Source organism: Mastomys coucha, unplaced genomic scaffold (genome assembly GCF_008632895.1).
Source record: "Mastomys coucha isolate ucsf_1 unplaced genomic scaffold, UCSF_Mcou_1 pScaffold15, whole genome shotgun sequence".
Classification (NCBI taxonomy): Eukaryota; Metazoa; Chordata; class Mammalia; order Rodentia; family Muridae; genus Mastomys; species Mastomys coucha.
In genome coordinates this window covers 20,833,950-20,849,730 of record NW_022196897.1, presented here as the reverse complement: position 1 = coordinate 20,849,730, position 15,781 = coordinate 20,833,950, and the positions used below count along the sequence as shown (strand labels likewise).

General features: G+C 49.1%; 1 protein-coding gene across 6 annotated transcripts in view; it reads left to right on the top strand.

The window, feature by feature from the left end:
* Lrsam1 (leucine rich repeat and sterile alpha motif containing 1) overlaps positions 1-15,781 on the top strand; it is a 45,609-nt gene that overhangs the window by 23,375 nt on the left and 6,453 nt on the right. For 5 of the 6 annotated variants that reach the window (XM_031369878.1, XM_031369877.1, XM_031369879.1 and 2 more), the window contains 8 exons: positions 343-387; positions 3,253-3,323; positions 4,849-4,948; positions 6,286-6,373; positions 10,717-10,791; positions 12,026-12,106; positions 13,346-13,441; positions 15,217-15,315. In XM_031369878.1, the coding sequence (XP_031225738.1) occupies positions 343-387; positions 3,253-3,323; positions 4,849-4,948; positions 6,286-6,373; positions 10,717-10,791; positions 12,026-12,106; positions 13,346-13,441; positions 15,217-15,315 (655 nt within the window). The remainder of the gene's footprint in view (positions 1-342; positions 388-3,252; positions 3,324-4,848; positions 4,949-6,285; positions 6,374-10,716; positions 10,792-12,025; positions 12,107-13,345; positions 13,442-15,216; positions 15,316-15,781) is intronic. The other variant, XM_031369882.1, reaches the window with a different exon arrangement.

Here is a 15,781-nt window from a genome sequence, read left to right as displayed (position 1 = left end):
AAACCTGAAAGCATCTAGTTTGGGGTCCACTGTAGGAAGTTTCTAGAAACTGGTTGTGGTGCATGCCCCATTAGCTCCAGGTTTCCTGCTTCCAGGCCTTGTTCTTCTGTCAGTGCTGCAGGAGAGGAAACCCTTGCCAGTGCTTCTGCACCAGGCGCTGTGTTCCCACTCTCTTACCCAGTCACCTAAGAAGTGCCTCACCCTGTCACAGGAGTGCTAGAGGGGGCTTCCCAGCTGAGCAGGGCACCTGGTGAGGGCCACAGCCAGTGTGATGAGGTGGGCGGCCTGGTTGGAAGCAGCATCGTTGGTGCCCACAGGACCCATCTCTGGTTTTTCCCATAGGCAAAAGAAGAGTTCTGAGATTCTGAAATCGCTAGAGAATGAGAGGTGAGTGGTCCTCTGTGACCTCGTCTAGTGAAAGTCCTCACAGATCTGATGACAGACACCCCAGGGTGCTCACAGTCCTGCAGAAAGGCAACCATAGGACCCTCCAGCTTGTGCTGGGCAATCTCCCTGATGCTCTAGGATAGAGTCACCTCTTAGCATCTAATTAATAATGACTTTTTTGAGTTTCTTAAAATATATGTACACTTGTGAAAAAACTCAGAAATATGAAGGAAGAAAGCTGGATCTGTAATGGCCATCTGTGCTTCAGGTATAAAAACATTTTTAAAATTTAGTCCAGATGTGGTTGTGCATCCCTTTAATCCCAGCACAAAGGAGACAGAGGCAATTGGATAGCTGTGAGTTCAAGGCCAACTTGGTCTAAATAGTGAATTTCAGAACAGCCAGAGCTACTTAGAGAGACCTTGTTGTAAACCAAAAATGAATGGATGGAAAAAAATTGGGGGTTGGGGTTAGGGAGGTTTCTCTGTATAGCCATGGCTGTCCTAGAACTCACTCTGTAGACCAGGCTGGCCTCGAATTCAGAAATCCGCCTGCCTCTGCCTCCCGAGTGCTGGGATTAAAGGTGTGTATCACCACTGCCTGGCTAAAAATTTTTAAATCTACATCTGTAAAGAAAAAAAATGTGATAATTTTGTCCTCCAAGCAACAGCTGCTCGCCTCCCTCAAGTAAGTGAAGTATTTGCCTAGAACCTCACATATCCCCCTGTCCACTCTAAACCCTCTCCAGAGCCTTGTAAAAAGCCCAGTACAATGCCAACACAAATACGGATAGCAGCTCTGCTCCATTAGGGGAAATATGCTCATACCAGTACAGACACTGGGTGTTTCCAAGTATTGTTAAGCAGCAGTTGGTTGAATCTGCAGACAGGGAACTCACAGATATACAGGACCAGCATCCCTCCATTGCTAGATATGAGAGGGTTAAAGCAGAGCTGACACAGCCTCCTCACTCACTCTTCCAATGTTTTGCATGTGGAAAGCAGAGGGACCCATCCTAGGGTTGCCGCTGGGTGCTGTGACAGACAGGAAGTACAGTTGTGGCCCTTGGATATTTACCAGGTTGGCTACTTTGAGACAGACCACACTTGTCCTCATGGAGAGTAGGTCAGGCTGGGACACAGCTGTCATTCTAGCACTGCAGAAGCAGGAGTTTAGAGGGATCGGAGTTCAAGGCCAGCTTCTACTGCACAGTGAGTCCCACTCCATACTGTACCAGAAAGGGTCTGAGAGAAGACTCAGTAAAGAGCTTGTCACACAGGCATGAGGACCAGAGTTCAGATCCAGCCTTAGCATCTACATAAAACCCAAGCATGGCAGTGCATGCCTGTAATTGCAGGATGAGAGGGGTAAAGACAGGAATCTGAAAGGCTCACTGGCCAGCTGGCCTACTGAAACTAGTGAGCTCCAGGTTCAACGAGAAATCCTGTCTCAAAAAATAAGATGGATGGTGATACAGGGAGACGTGCAGCATTGACCCACAGCCTCCCAAACACGTGTATACACACACACACACACACACACACACACACACACACACACACACGCACGCACGCACGCACGCACGCATGCATGCATGCACATACATATACACACATACACACACACAGTAAGGCTGAGCATGGTGGTACATCTCTGTAATCCTAGTACACAAGACTATCCCAAGCTCAAGACCAGCCTGGTCTACATGGGAAGTTCCAGGCTAACATAATGAGGCCTGTGCAAAAAAGAATGCAAAATGAATTTTAAAGGAGAGGAAGGAAGGAAAAACAAAGAAAAATAAATGATGGAAGAAAGGGCTGGTACCCTGACCTGTTCTTTCCCAAGGTCTCCTATGACTGCTCGTTCTCCTGGGTTACATAATGGTGTTTCTGAGCTATCCTGGGAATCTCTCCTCCCCCAGTCATCTTAGCCCTCACTACCTAGGAAGATTTTCAGAGTGCTCCCTGGTCTGCATTATCCAATCCAGTTGGGTGGCTGTTGAGGCACAGCTGAGCAGTAACTAGTGCCAACATCCATTCAAGCCTTCCTGACAGACCATATCTGGTGCTGGGCTAGACTGGCCCAGAGGACAATCTAGTATCAGTGGCAGCAAGTGGAGCCTCTCAGAGGATCCAGGCCTTGAACTAAGTCACGCCCAGGAATATGCAAGGCACTAATCGATCAGGCCACTCCTGGAAAATGCAAAGTTACAGCGTGCATGTGTGTATGCAAAGTTACCTTTAAATGTTTTCATTTCTTATGTCATAGATGGAGTTTTATGCCAAGAACCTTGTTTATAGGGGCTGGAGAGATGGCTCAGTAGGTGAGAATACTGTCTGCTCTTCCAGAGCACCTTGGTTCAATCCCCAGCACCCATATAACATCTCACAACCCATCTGTAACTCCAGTTCCAAGGGATCTGATGCCTTCTGGCCTCTGTGCACCCCAGATGCAAATGTGGAGGACAGATATTCACGTAGGCAAAAGACCCAAAAGGCACATAATAATTCTTAAAACCTTGTCTGTACTCTGAAGGCAAAGGCAGCAGTCAGGGCTACATAATAGATCCTGTCTCAGAAAGACGAAAAGAATAAAGCCTTGATTGAGCCGCTTTTAGGCTAATGTCTGTTTATGCACCATATGTGGACTTTATTTTTATTTTTTTATTTTTCAAGACAGGTCTTCTCTGTATAGCCCCTGGCTGTCTTGGAACTGCTGGCCTTGAACTCACAGACATCCACCTGCCTCTGTCTCCCAAGTGCTGGGATTGAAGGTGTGCACCATCACTGCTTGGCTCTGGTAAGATTCTTGTTGATGTATTTGAAGAATGAATGGATGTGTTTTGCTTTTACTTTTTTTTTCTAGAATAAGAATGGAGCAGTTGATGTCCATTACCCAGGAGGAGACCGAGAACCTCAGGCAGCGTGAGATTGCCGGTGAGTTGTGGGAGTCTTGTGGACAGAGCTTTCAGATGGACCGATCCTCTGTTGCCTGTGCAGGGTACCGAGTGTCCACTCTGGAAGGGCAGCCAAGTCTGTCATGGAGCTCAGGCCCTGGGGTCAGGCAAGCTTTGATTCTGAGTCTCAAGATTTCTGTCTATAGGATGGGAAAAACTACACAGGGAAAACACGGGACTTTCAGGAGGACCCCAGGGGTCAAGCCTGGGCATGTCACAAATCTGACTGCCCTGGCTCCTGCCACTGAGAGCTGGTGTTAGCCTCACTTGGGCTCCTAGGCAGACTTCCCCTTCCTGACGCGCCCCGTGTGGTCCTGAGCTCCGTGTGTCCCCACCAGTGACACATGTTCCAGACAGGTCTGAGAGCCTGCAGCCAGGAGCCGAGGGACGCCTCTGAAGCAGTGCCTGCCCTAAGTTAAAATGGAGGTGGGCTGTCCTTACCTTTGTGGCCTTTGTCATGGAAGGGCTTTTTATGTGCCATACTTGGAGCCAGACACTTGGCATACAGGTGCTCACCGCACCTACAGAGGGGTCACCCCACTGACCGCTCTGTTCAAGGTCACTCTGTTGTCATTTGTTAAAGAACAGCTGTGGAAATCACCAGATGGATGTTTATTATGTTAATTCCACAGCGGTGGGACCAGTATCCAGGGGTTTGTGGTTTCAAGCCTTTCAAACTTCCTGGTTGCTATTGCTTTGATTGAACCCAGGCCTTGCACAGGCTAGGCAAGCCACAAGCCAGGCAAGCACACTACCACTAAGCCATTCCCAGCTCTTTTTTTTTTTTTTAAGGATTCATTTATTTTATATATGTGAGTACACTGTCACCATCTTCAGACACAACAGAAGAGGGCCTCGAATCCCATTACAGATGGTTGTGAGCCACAGTGTGGTTGCTGGGTATTGAACTCAGGACCTTTTGAAGAGAGCAGTCTGTCCTCTTAACCACTGAGCCATCTCTCCAGCACCCCACCCCAATCCCCACACCCTTACTACTCTAATAAGTTAAAAAAAAAAAATCAACAAAGGAACTAGAGAGCTGGCTCAGTAGTTACTGCTCTCCCAAAGGACCTGGGTTCTAATCCCAGAACCTTATGGTGGCTCACGACTGTCTGTAACTCCAGTCCCAGGGAAATCAGTGCCATCATCTGGCCTCCCCAGGGTCTGCATGTACATGGTACTCAGGCCTTAAACTCACAGAGATCTGCCTGCCTCTGCCTTCCAAATACTGAGACTAAAGGCATGCACCAGCACAGCCTAGCCCAGTGTAGGTATTTTTTAAGGCTGGGTGCTGGTACTCATCTGCAGTCATGCAACTCAGGATGCTGGGACAGGAGGATTGAGAGTTCAAGGCCAGTCTGGGCTATCTAGCAATGAGGGAAGGAAAGGGGGCAGAGTGGGGACTTTGTTTAGGATGACTATCCACCAGTAAGCAGATGACTCCTTTGGGCCTTACAAAGGGAACCCTAGCCTTTTCTCAGCGGCTCACAGCCTTCTCTCCACAGCGGCCATGCAGCAGATGCTGACGGAGAGCTGTAAGAGCCGGCTCGTCCAGATGGCCTATGAGTCTCAGAGGCAGAGCCTGGTGCAGCAGGCCTGTTCCAGGTAAGGTAAGGAGCGTGTGTTCCCAGGTGAGGGCTTTCAGCTGGGTCCGAGACTGGAGTGAGAGCTGAACACTGAACTCCCTGGGCCATCCTAGGTTTGGTCAGGTTCTCAGGGACAGGTGATGGATGGCCATCCTCTGTATTTTCCCATCCAGACTCATGAGCAGGGTTAGCTGGTGATAAAGTTAGGGTGGCCTCTACCTCTGAGCCCACCTGTGTGCCAAGTGCTGGCCTGTGTATGGGATCGAAGTGTTATCTGTCCTGCTTTACATCACAGCCGAAGTCTGGGGCATGGTGACAACAAAATAAAACTAACAAGAGATTCAAATCTTTGTGGGGCTTGGTACTCATGCTTGTAATACTAGCACTTTCTAAGTAGAGGCAGTGAAATCAGGAGTTCCAGAGCAAACCAGAGAGTGAATTCAGCACCCATGTGAGCTACCTGAGACCCTGTCTCAGAACTTGCAAGAGAACAAGTGAGCACACTTGCCTGCCCTCCCCCACACCCCTCACTCACTGGAGAGAAGGCTCAGCTGTTAAATGAACTAGATAGGTTCATTTGGTAATACCCACATGAACTCCAGTTCTAAGTGATCAGGTGCCCTCTTCTGGTCTTCTTGGGCACTGCACAAATGTAATGCACTTACACACACACACACACACACACACACACACACACACACACACACATGAAATACCCATGCATATAAAATAAAAATTTTAAGTCTTTTTTTAAAAAAAAATTAATTTTTGGTTTTTCAAGATAAGGTTTCTCTGTGTAGCCCTGGATGTTCTGGAACTCACTCTGAGACCAGGCTGGCCTCAGACTTAGAGATCCAAGTACTGGAATTAAAGGTGTGTACCACTACTGCCCAGCCAATAAACAAACAAGCAAAAACAAATAAAAAGTTAATGTGAAAGTAACTCAAAGCTAAGACTGTGTTGATGTTTGGGCAGCCTGAGGTTACAGGTTCTGTGCCACAGTTACCAGCTGTGTTGTCGGGCTATACAGAGAGTATAGCCAATGAGGAAATGCTGGGAGGGACATTCCAGAAGCTGATTGGCTCTCCAGGGAGTCCAGAGGTGGTTAGGGAGGAGCCCAGCATCCAGTTCAAGGGAAGTTGTGAAGGAAGTCCAGTAAAGGGTTGGACCCAAGGCCTGGTGACTCTGCCAAATGAAACTGCTGCCACCCTCCTTGATGTCCTCTTGAGACTGCACACTGCCCTGTCAGGAATGTTGAGTGGTTGTTTAATCTCTGTCTCACCCAAGGTCCTCAGCATACAGTACATGCTCAGGAAATACACTGAGCTGTGAGTAACTGTGCTGTTCTTCTGGCAGCATGGCTGAAATGGACAAGCGGTTCCAGCAGATTCTGTCATGGCAGCAGATGGATCAGAACAAAGCCATCAGCCAGATCCTTCAGGAGGTAAGCCCTTGCCTGGGCCCTGACTGCAACCTCCTGTAGGACTCCAGGCATCCTGCTCAGGGAGCCAGGCAGGGGCTCTGTCTCTTGTTTCCCCCCACACTGCTGCTCTCCGCAGCTTTCTCCTTTGCCGAGGCTCAGCAGGTGCCGTGTGGAGCCCGAAATGGACCAAGCAAGGGCCCCACTGCGCTCCCTTAGCCTTTCCCTGAAGCCTGTGCTTGTCAAGGCCTTTGCCTTTGGAGTCATCCTGGCCCTGTCCAGCTGCTTCCCCACTTCCCTTTCTGCCTCCTCTGTTCTCCCAAACTGATATGATTTACTGTCTGGGATTTGTCTACTGAGGACCCTGTTTCTCAGAGAGGGCACCTGCCTGTGACAAAGGTCTGGCTGTTGATCTGGGTAGATTTAGCTCCTGTCACCAGTTCCTCATCTGTGAAATGGGCAGCAGAAGCAGGCATGCCATCTGTTCTAGAAATGCAGTGTTCAAGGCCAGAGAGGTGGCTTAGAGGGTAGAGGGACTCTCTAGCATGTCCAAAGACTGAGTTCCACCCCCAGCACCACATAAAAGAGTGTGGTAGCACACACCTGTAATCTTATCATGTGGAAGGTAGATTCCGGAGGACTGGAAGTCAAAGTCATCCTTGAATTTCAGCTACATAGGGAGACCACCTCACCCCAAAAAATTAATAAGAAAAGTCTGTGTGTTGTGGTGTACCCTTTTAATCCCAGCACTGGGAAGCCAGAGACAGGAAGATCTCTTGAGTTTGGGGCCAGCCTGGTCTACAACGCAAGTTGCAGGACAGCCAGGGAGACAGAGAGACCCTGTCCTAAAAAATAAAATAAATAAGTAAAGCAGGGGGAAAAAAAGAAATTGAGCATAGTGTGAAAAGCGGAGCACATGGTGGCTAGCCCTTGGGAAATGGTGGGTCTAACTTACCATGGCCGTTAACACAGGGTATTCACTCTTGCTCATCACAAACTGCCTGTCCCCTTCTGCTCTCAGGGTTTCACTCATAAATACACGTACATGAACTATGTATACCAATATACTAATATATATTGTATATTTATTCACACATTAATATATACGTGTATATGTGTTTAATATACATAGGCATAAGTATAAAGTATAATATACATACATAGATATTATTATGTATATTTTAAATGTAATGTCCACATATGAGAAAAAGCCATGATATTTATCTTTCACTTAACACAGTGATCTCCAGTTCCATCCATCTTCTTGCAAACAACACAGTTTTTTTTTCCCTATGGCTGTGTAAGCTACTGTGTGCACTCCACACATTTCTACCCAGTGACCTGTTTATGTACATTCAGTGTAACTCTGGAGTTTCCTTGTTGATTTTGTTGTTGTTGATTTCAATGATCTCTCTGTTGGTAAGAGAGACTACTGAAGTCACCCACTAGTTTTTTTATCAGAACCTGTTTACTTTATGAAATTAAGTGAACCAGTATTTGTTGCATGTATACTTGTAATTGCGATATGTTCTTGATAGAGTGTCCCCTTATTAGCACTTTGATCGTGTCTCATCAGTTTTGATTCATTTTGACTTGGTGTCTACTTTGTTGAGCATAAACGTCTCTGCTGGTGTTTGTAGTTGATTACTACTTGCATAGTACACAGGTTTCCCTCTGTTCGGTCCTATCTTTGCTGAGGTGTGTTTCTCACAGGCAACAACAGCTGAGCTCAGATCCATTTACCTTTAGGTGTGGACTTGGTGAGGCTTGCTGACTCTTTCCTGATGGGTTTGTTCTTCTCTCCCCCTCACTCATGGCAGGCGCCCAGGGGCTCTCCTTCACAGTGACTCTCCTGGCTCCCATTCCTTCATCTGTTCCTCTCTTGGAGTTTACTTTCCTGAGCCCTCAACTGTGTCGTTTTTCTTTCTTCTTAAAGATCTATTCATCTTGCCGGGCAGTGGTGGTGCACGCCTTTAATCCCAGCACTGGGGAGGCAGAGACAGGCAGATTTCTGAGTTCAAGGCCAGCCTGGTCTACAGAGTGAGTTCCAGGACAGCCAGGGCTACACAGAGAAACCCTGTCTCAAAACAACAACAACAACAAAAAAACAAAAACAAAAACAACAACAACAAAAAAAGATTCATTCATCTTATTTTCTGTATATGAATGTTCTGCCTGCATGTGTACCTTGTGTGGGCTCTGCCCTTAGAGGCAAGAAGGTATTGGCTCTCCTGGAACTTGAGTCACAGATGTTACTGGCTGGCATGTGGGTGCTGAGAACTGAGCCCAAGTCTTGTGCATGAGCAGCCGTAACCTCTGCACTATCTCTCCAGCACACATAGGATTTACTTAAGAGCCGTATGCAGTGCTGGCTTCATGGTCCTGAACTGCTTTGGTCTCTGTATAGCTTGAGACCCTCATGCTTCCCTGGATTTGAGGGTCTCTGCTGAGGAGTCTGCTATGACCTTATTTTGCCTTTGTTAAGTGAGCTCATGGTTTTTTATTTTTATTTTTTTTAAAGATTTATTTATTTATTTTATGTGTATGAGTACACTGTAGCTGTACAGATGGCCGTGAGCCATCATGTGATGCTGGGAATTGAACTCGCTTTGACTCCGCTGGCTCCGGCCCCACTTGCTCTGGCCCTGCTCACTCTGGCATAACACACTATAGCTGTCTTCAGACACACCAGAAGAGAGCATCAGATCTCATTATGGGTGGTTGTGAGCCACCATGTGGTTGCTGGGATCCGAACTCAGGACCTTTGGAAGAGCAGTCAGTGCTCTTACCCGTTTAGCCATCTCGCCAGCCTGAGAGCTCATGCATTTTTATTTTGTTTGTTGTTGTTTTTTTCAAGACAGGGTTTCTCTGTGTAGCCTTGGCAGTAGTGGAACTTACTCTGTAGACCAGGCTGGCCTTGAGCTCGAACAAAGAAATCATGTGCCACCACCACCCAGCTAGAAGATAGTTTTTTTGTTTGTTTGTTTGTTTGTTTGTTTTAAGATGTATTTATTTATTTATTATATGTAAGTACACTGTAGCTGTCTTCAGATGCACCAGGAGAGTCAGATCTCATTACGGGTGGTTGTGAGCCACCATGTACTTGCTGGGATTTGAACTCCAGACCTTCGGTAAAGCAGTCAGTGCTCTTACCTGTTGAGCCATCTCGCCAGCCCCCAAGCTCATGCTTTTTAAAAATTATTATTATGGGCCAGGCAGTGGTGATGTACGCCTTTAATCCCAGTACTTGGGAGGCAGAGGCAGGCAGATTTCTGAGTTCAAGGCCAGCCTGGTCTACAGAGTGAGTTCCAGGACAGCCAGGGCTACACAGAGACTGAATACAGAGACTGAATTCTTTGCTGGCATTTCAACCACTTCAGTATCTTTGAATTGTGTTACTAGGGAGTGATGATCCTTTGGAGCACTCCTGTCGCCTTGAGTGTCATGTATCTTGTGTGTGTGCCCAGTGACCTGCACATCTCTTGGAATGGGTATTAGTTCTGGTTTAATATGAGCACCTTCTTAGTGAGCAGATATCTCTCAGGGACTCAGTCTCTAGTACCATTAGAGAGAGAGAGAGAGAGAGAGAGAGAGAGAGAGAGAGAGAGAGAGAGAGAGAGAAGTGGGGGTGGGGAGGACATAAAGCTAAGACTGTGGCTTACCTTTCCCCATGGAGGCCCAGGACTGGAGGGCCAGGACTGGAGGCCCTGCTGTGTCCTTCTGCCCTTGGTGGTTGGAGCTGTCCTCTTCCCATCTGTGGTTTCTGGTGCTCTTCTCCTAATTCAGAATGCCAGTCAGCATCCTGTAGATACAGACTCTGATCAGCTATTTGACCTCATTGCCCAGCCTCATTCTTTTTTTTTTATTTTAAATGTGTAAGATAAAAAGTTGCTTCTCTAGCTGTGTGTGGTAGCATATGCTTATAATCCCAACACATAGGAAGTTGAGGCAGGAGGATTGCTTTGATTCAAAACTAACTTGAGCTACATAGACCCTGCATCGAAAGGAAAGAGAAGGCTGGAGAGATGGCTCAGTGGTTAAGAGCACTGACTGCCCTTTCAGAGATCCTGAGTTCAATTCCCAGGAACCACATGGTGGCTCACAACCATCAGTAATGGAGTCCAATGTGCTCTTCTGGTGTATCTGAAGATAGCTACAATGCACTCATATAAATAAAGTAAATTTAAAAAAAAAGAAAGAAAGAAAGGAAAGAGAGAGAACAGTTATTTTTCTGGCCACCCGAGAACCATGAAATCATACTCTCCATGTTTCTTAGGCAGATGTGGCTCCCCCATGGCTGGTGTGTGCACGCTGGGAGGAGCCAGGGAGTGTGCCCTCAGCTGAGTGGTATACATTGTCTCCTGCAGAGTGTGATGCAGAAGGCGGCATTCGAGGCACTCCAGGTAAAGAAAGACCTGATGCATCGGCAGATCAGGAACCAGGTGAGTGCTGGCCAGGCCACCTCATCTGGCTCCCACTTACAGACCTGGCTCATGGGGCAGCAGTCATTAAAACTCGAACCCATGGCTTACCACTTTGGAGACCTCCTTTTCCTCAACATTCAACAAGGGGGCTGATGGTTTGTGCCTTGAACAGCGCTGAAGGTGGTGGCTTCATCCCAGAGCCTGGCCAGAAGCCTGCTGGGCAAGTGCAGTGTGTGTTTCCATAATGTCTGGCTGGAGAAAGGGCAGTGCTTACATGACTCTCTGGGAAACTTGCCAGCTCAGACTCCAGTACCTGCATCAGCTCAGAATGACTGATGGACAGACATGTGGCTTCTTGGGGTGGGTTGGATTTCCCAATTGAAATTGAATGGGAAGCCAGGTCCTAAGACCTTCTAAGGATGGCCTGGGAGGAGGAGGCCACCTTTCCATCTGGACTCCAGCCCGTGGAGTAGCCTTGGGTGGGGCCCCTGCTGGGCGGAGTGGGGCTGGGGCCCCGAGGCGCTGCAAGCTATCAGGCTATGGGAACACACGTCGCTTTGTATTCACACACTGTAGCCCACATTTTTGCATGCTCTCTTTTCTTTTTCTTTCTCTTCTTTTCTTGTTTGACTTTAACCAACTTAATTTTTTAAACCTCCCTCTTTAATTTCAATCCCACATTGCCAGACATGAAGCTCATTCCTCTGACCAGGGGTTGGTGGTGTCAGATACTCAGGGTTGGAAGAGGCCACAGGGCCATTGGCTGGCATGGGGTAGAGAAGTCACTGGCTGTGGGCTCTGAGGGCATATGGTGACTCCATATATTCTTAATGGCCCTGTTCCATTTCAGACCCTAAGTTGGGATATCCCAGACAAACAATCTCTCAATTACCTGCTCTTTGTCCTTGGGCAAACCAGCTACACTGAGCATCAGTTTCCTTGTCTTTGTAATGAGGGCAGCATATACCCCAAGAACCTGAGAGCTAGTGATTCTGCTACAGCCCAGGCCTAGCACATAGTAGGTGATTAGTACATAACTGGGACTCATTACTGGATCATTTTGGTTACCCTCTGTCCCCATGATAGCTCATTTTCACTTTCTTCAGTGAGGCCCCAAGGCCCACACGTTCCCCCTGTCCAGGGCTGCCCAGCCTCCTGACAAAGGTTTCTGAGTCCCTGCTTGGCCAGGCAGCAGCACATAAGGGAACCATGGTGATTGTGAATCAACGCCCCTGTTTCATCTTCTGTTTAGATTAGGCTAATAGAAACTGAGTTACTGCAGCTGACACAGCTGGAGTTAAAGAGGAAGGCCCTGGACACAGAGACGCTTCAGGTATGTGAGGCTCCCAGCCAGGCACCCTCATTCCACTCCCGACCCCAGGGTGGCTGCTCCTCAGATCCACACACAGGCTTCTCCAGCAGACAGAGAGCCGATCCAGCCCCATTAGAACAGATGTGGTCCATGGGCAAAGGTAGCTTTGTGCTGGGCGAGAGGGTCAGAGGAAGGAGGGTTTCATTGCCAGGCCCGCTGGGCCATCACCATCTCTGCATTCCCCTGACTGGGCTGGTGGCTGTGTGGTCAGGCGGGCTTTGGGTCCTACTCACCAGGCTGATGTTCCTTGTGAAGGGAGTTCTGGTGTCCCAAGGGCATGTGAGCAGAGAAGCTGGGTGGCCTGCTCACAGACCCCAAGGGCAGCACAGGTTGGCACATGGAATAAAATGGGTACCCGTCTCCCTTCCCTGACCCTCAGTCTGCCCAGACACACACAGGGACAAGGTAGGATGGCGCATGGATACGTGCTCAGTGCCTGTGCCAGGCTTCTGGGAGCTCTCATCTGTCACTGTCACTGTTTATGCCCAGGGCAAGTCTGAGTTGACCCATGGCCTTCCGGTACTGAGAGTGCTGCTGCCCCTGGGCCTACCCAGGTTGCTAAGTGGCCTTAGACGAGTCCCTACTGGGCCTCTCTTTCCGCTGTTCATGGCTAGCCTGTGCCATCAGCCCATTAGAGTGTTCTTGGTGGCCTCTGATGGTTTCCACAGATGAGGAAGTGGCAATCCCCAAGGAAGTTGCCACCATGTTTGTCCCAGCCATTTGAGATACAGGTCTCTCCCTCTTAGGACCTCTATGGGCTCCAGAGACTAGAGGATTAGTGTGTGGCCACACACACAGGGCAGTTTGCATGTGTCTCCCTGTGTGGCAGCCCCCTCATCTGTGTGTGGCACCCTCCTCACCGTGCAGGTTCCACATCAGCCTCCTCTCCATATGCTTCCTCTGTGTGCTGTGGTCCGTCAACCCATGGCTTGTTTCTTTTGTTTACCATTTCTCACCATCTGTGGTCATCATCCCTAGGGTCCCATCCTGGCCTGAAGCCACAGAGAAGACGGTTGAGGGCTTGGGAGGAAGGGGGTGGCATACCAGAGTAGGGGTGCCTCTGGGTTCTGTCCCTCAACTCAGCCTGAGGCATTAGTCAGAGCCCTGAATTCAGTTAGGGGGGCTTCCAGGCCTTGCTGGGCTGTGCAGTAGGGAGCACTGAGGGCTCACGGTGGCCTTGGCTCGGATCCTGTGTTACAGGAGATGGTCTCAGAGCAGCGCTGGGCACTCAGCACCCTGCTCCAGCAGCTCCTCAAAGAGAAGAAGCAGCGGGAAGAAGAGCTCCATGGTATCCTGGTATGTTCTTGGACTTCTGTGCATCACTCTGCTGGGCAGGGCATGCTCACTGTATAGCCCTGGCTGTCCTGGAACTCACTCTGTAGACCAGGCTGGCCTCGAACTCAGAAATCCGCCTGTCTCTGCCTCCCAAGTGCTGGGATTAAAGGCGGTGGTGGCGCACACCACCACCGCCCGGCCCTCACTGTGCTTTTCAAGCACTTGTTATTCCATTGTAGGTGCTCATCAAAAGGGAGCTTAAGGGGTAAGGGACAGAGTCGCTCGGCAGCTGTTTTCGTTTCTTGTCACTCTTGTTATAAGGGAGAGAGTTTACTTTCACTCACAGATTGCAGTCTACCCTGTGGGGAAGTCGCCTCAGCAGACCTTGAGACAGCACAGCATCTCCAGAATCAAGAGCAGAGTGTATTGAACACACAGCCAATGTTAGCAGCCCATGGTGCTCTTCTGGCCCGTGCTCCCCAGGCCTCAGGATTGAGGGGCAGCCCTGACTGTTCTCTCCAGGACAGGACATGCCATGGTGTGAGCAGACCACTACTTTTAGCAGGAGTGGCCTAACCCTTCTCTGTTGCTAGTTGTCTTTTTCTCTGGTATATATCAGGTGGGCTGAGCCCCACTTACAAACATTGCTCCAGACTTTTGGGTGCCTACACACTGAGGGCCAGGGCTGGAAAGATGAAATCTCTTCTATCTGTGACTGTCTCAGATGTCCCCCAGCTCTATCCTAGGCTAGTTGAGAAGAGTAAGTGAGGCCCGCTCCTACGGAGCGCACACAGCCCATCCTAAGTGACCCAGCCCCCATGGTACCTCAGTAGCGTGTGCCTGCTGCCCCTGCCCTCAGCAGGCTAAGGAAGGAAGCCCCAGGTTAGCATATAGGCAGGACCATGGACACAGAAAGAAATCTTTCTGCTACAGTGCTATGCTGTAATCCCAACCCCTCAGGCTAATGGGGGAAGATGATGATTTCCAGGTGGGCACAGGGACATAGTGAGACCATATTTCAGAAGAGTAAGGGGTGCAGAGACATTATAGCTCAGTGGTAAGAGCACTTGTTGCCAAGCCCGACGGGCTGAGTTCCTACTGGGCACCCACATGGTAGAAGTAGAGAACCGACTCCCTCAAGTTGTCCTGTGACCTCCACACATGTTATTGAGGGGAGAGTGCATGTATAATACGTTAGTGTACTATACAAATTTAAGGAAGAGAAGTGGAGTTCTTTGTTCTCTTGGGAGGAACCATTAAAGGAGTCAGACACAAGACCCAGCGTGGTCCACAGGGATGGTTGCTGTGTTGATCACCACTCCAAATCACTGCCTCATCCTGGCACCTGGATAGTGCCCACCCAGAGCAACCCTTTATGAGCACTTCCCACACGGCAGAGTGGAGACTTCCCTGCCATTGCTGTGTCAGCCTTGTCCAGCAAAACAACCTCTCAGAAGTCCTAGAGGTCCTGTAGCCACCTGCCTGGCATCCAGAAGTAGGCATGCCCTTGTTGGGAACAGAAATGGCTGCACAAGACTTTGCTGTCCCACAAACGGACCAAAAGGGGTCTCTCTCAGAGGTAGTAGCAGAACGTGGGACCTAGTGCAGGAGGCCAGGTGCAGGCTCCCCGTGGCCTTAGGCAGCTAGCTCCCTTCCCTTTCCCATGCTCACTTCGCCCTGAGACAAAAAGTTAGGCACTCACAGTTGCATAGTAGGCAGCACCATGGTCTGGTAGTCTCTGTTTCCTGACCAGAACCTAACCAGTAGCTAATGGTGCTGGCTTCTGTTCCTGGCAGGCAGAACTAGAGGCCAAGAGTGAAACGAAGCAGGAAAATTACTGGCTCATCCAGTACCAACGGCTTTTGAACCAGAAGCCTTTGTCCTTGAAGCTGCAGGTAAGGACCCTGGTACTCATCTGGCCCAGGAGCTTAGAGGGGCTCTCTCCAAAGGCACCTCAGCCCAGCCCACTGGGGACCCCTGCACAGGGGAATCCAGTGTGCCAGCTCCCTGCCCGGAAAGTGAGTGAGTACTCACTCTGATGAGAGAGGTGAGACATTGGCCTCTGCTTAGCAAGTGGGTGGGACAGATACAGCTACCTCCCTTTGGGCACATGCACATACATGCACAAGTTTTATTTTGTTTTTTAAATCTTTTTTTTTTTTCCTTCTCGCTCCGGCCCAAAGATTTATTTATATTTACTTATTATATATAAGTACACTGTAGCTGTCTTCTAACACACCAGAAGAGGGTATTAGACCTCACTATAGATGGTTGTGAGCTACCGTGTGGTTGCTGGGATTTGAACTCAGGACCTTCAGGAAAGCAGTCAGTACTCCCAACCACTGAGCCATCTCTCCAGGC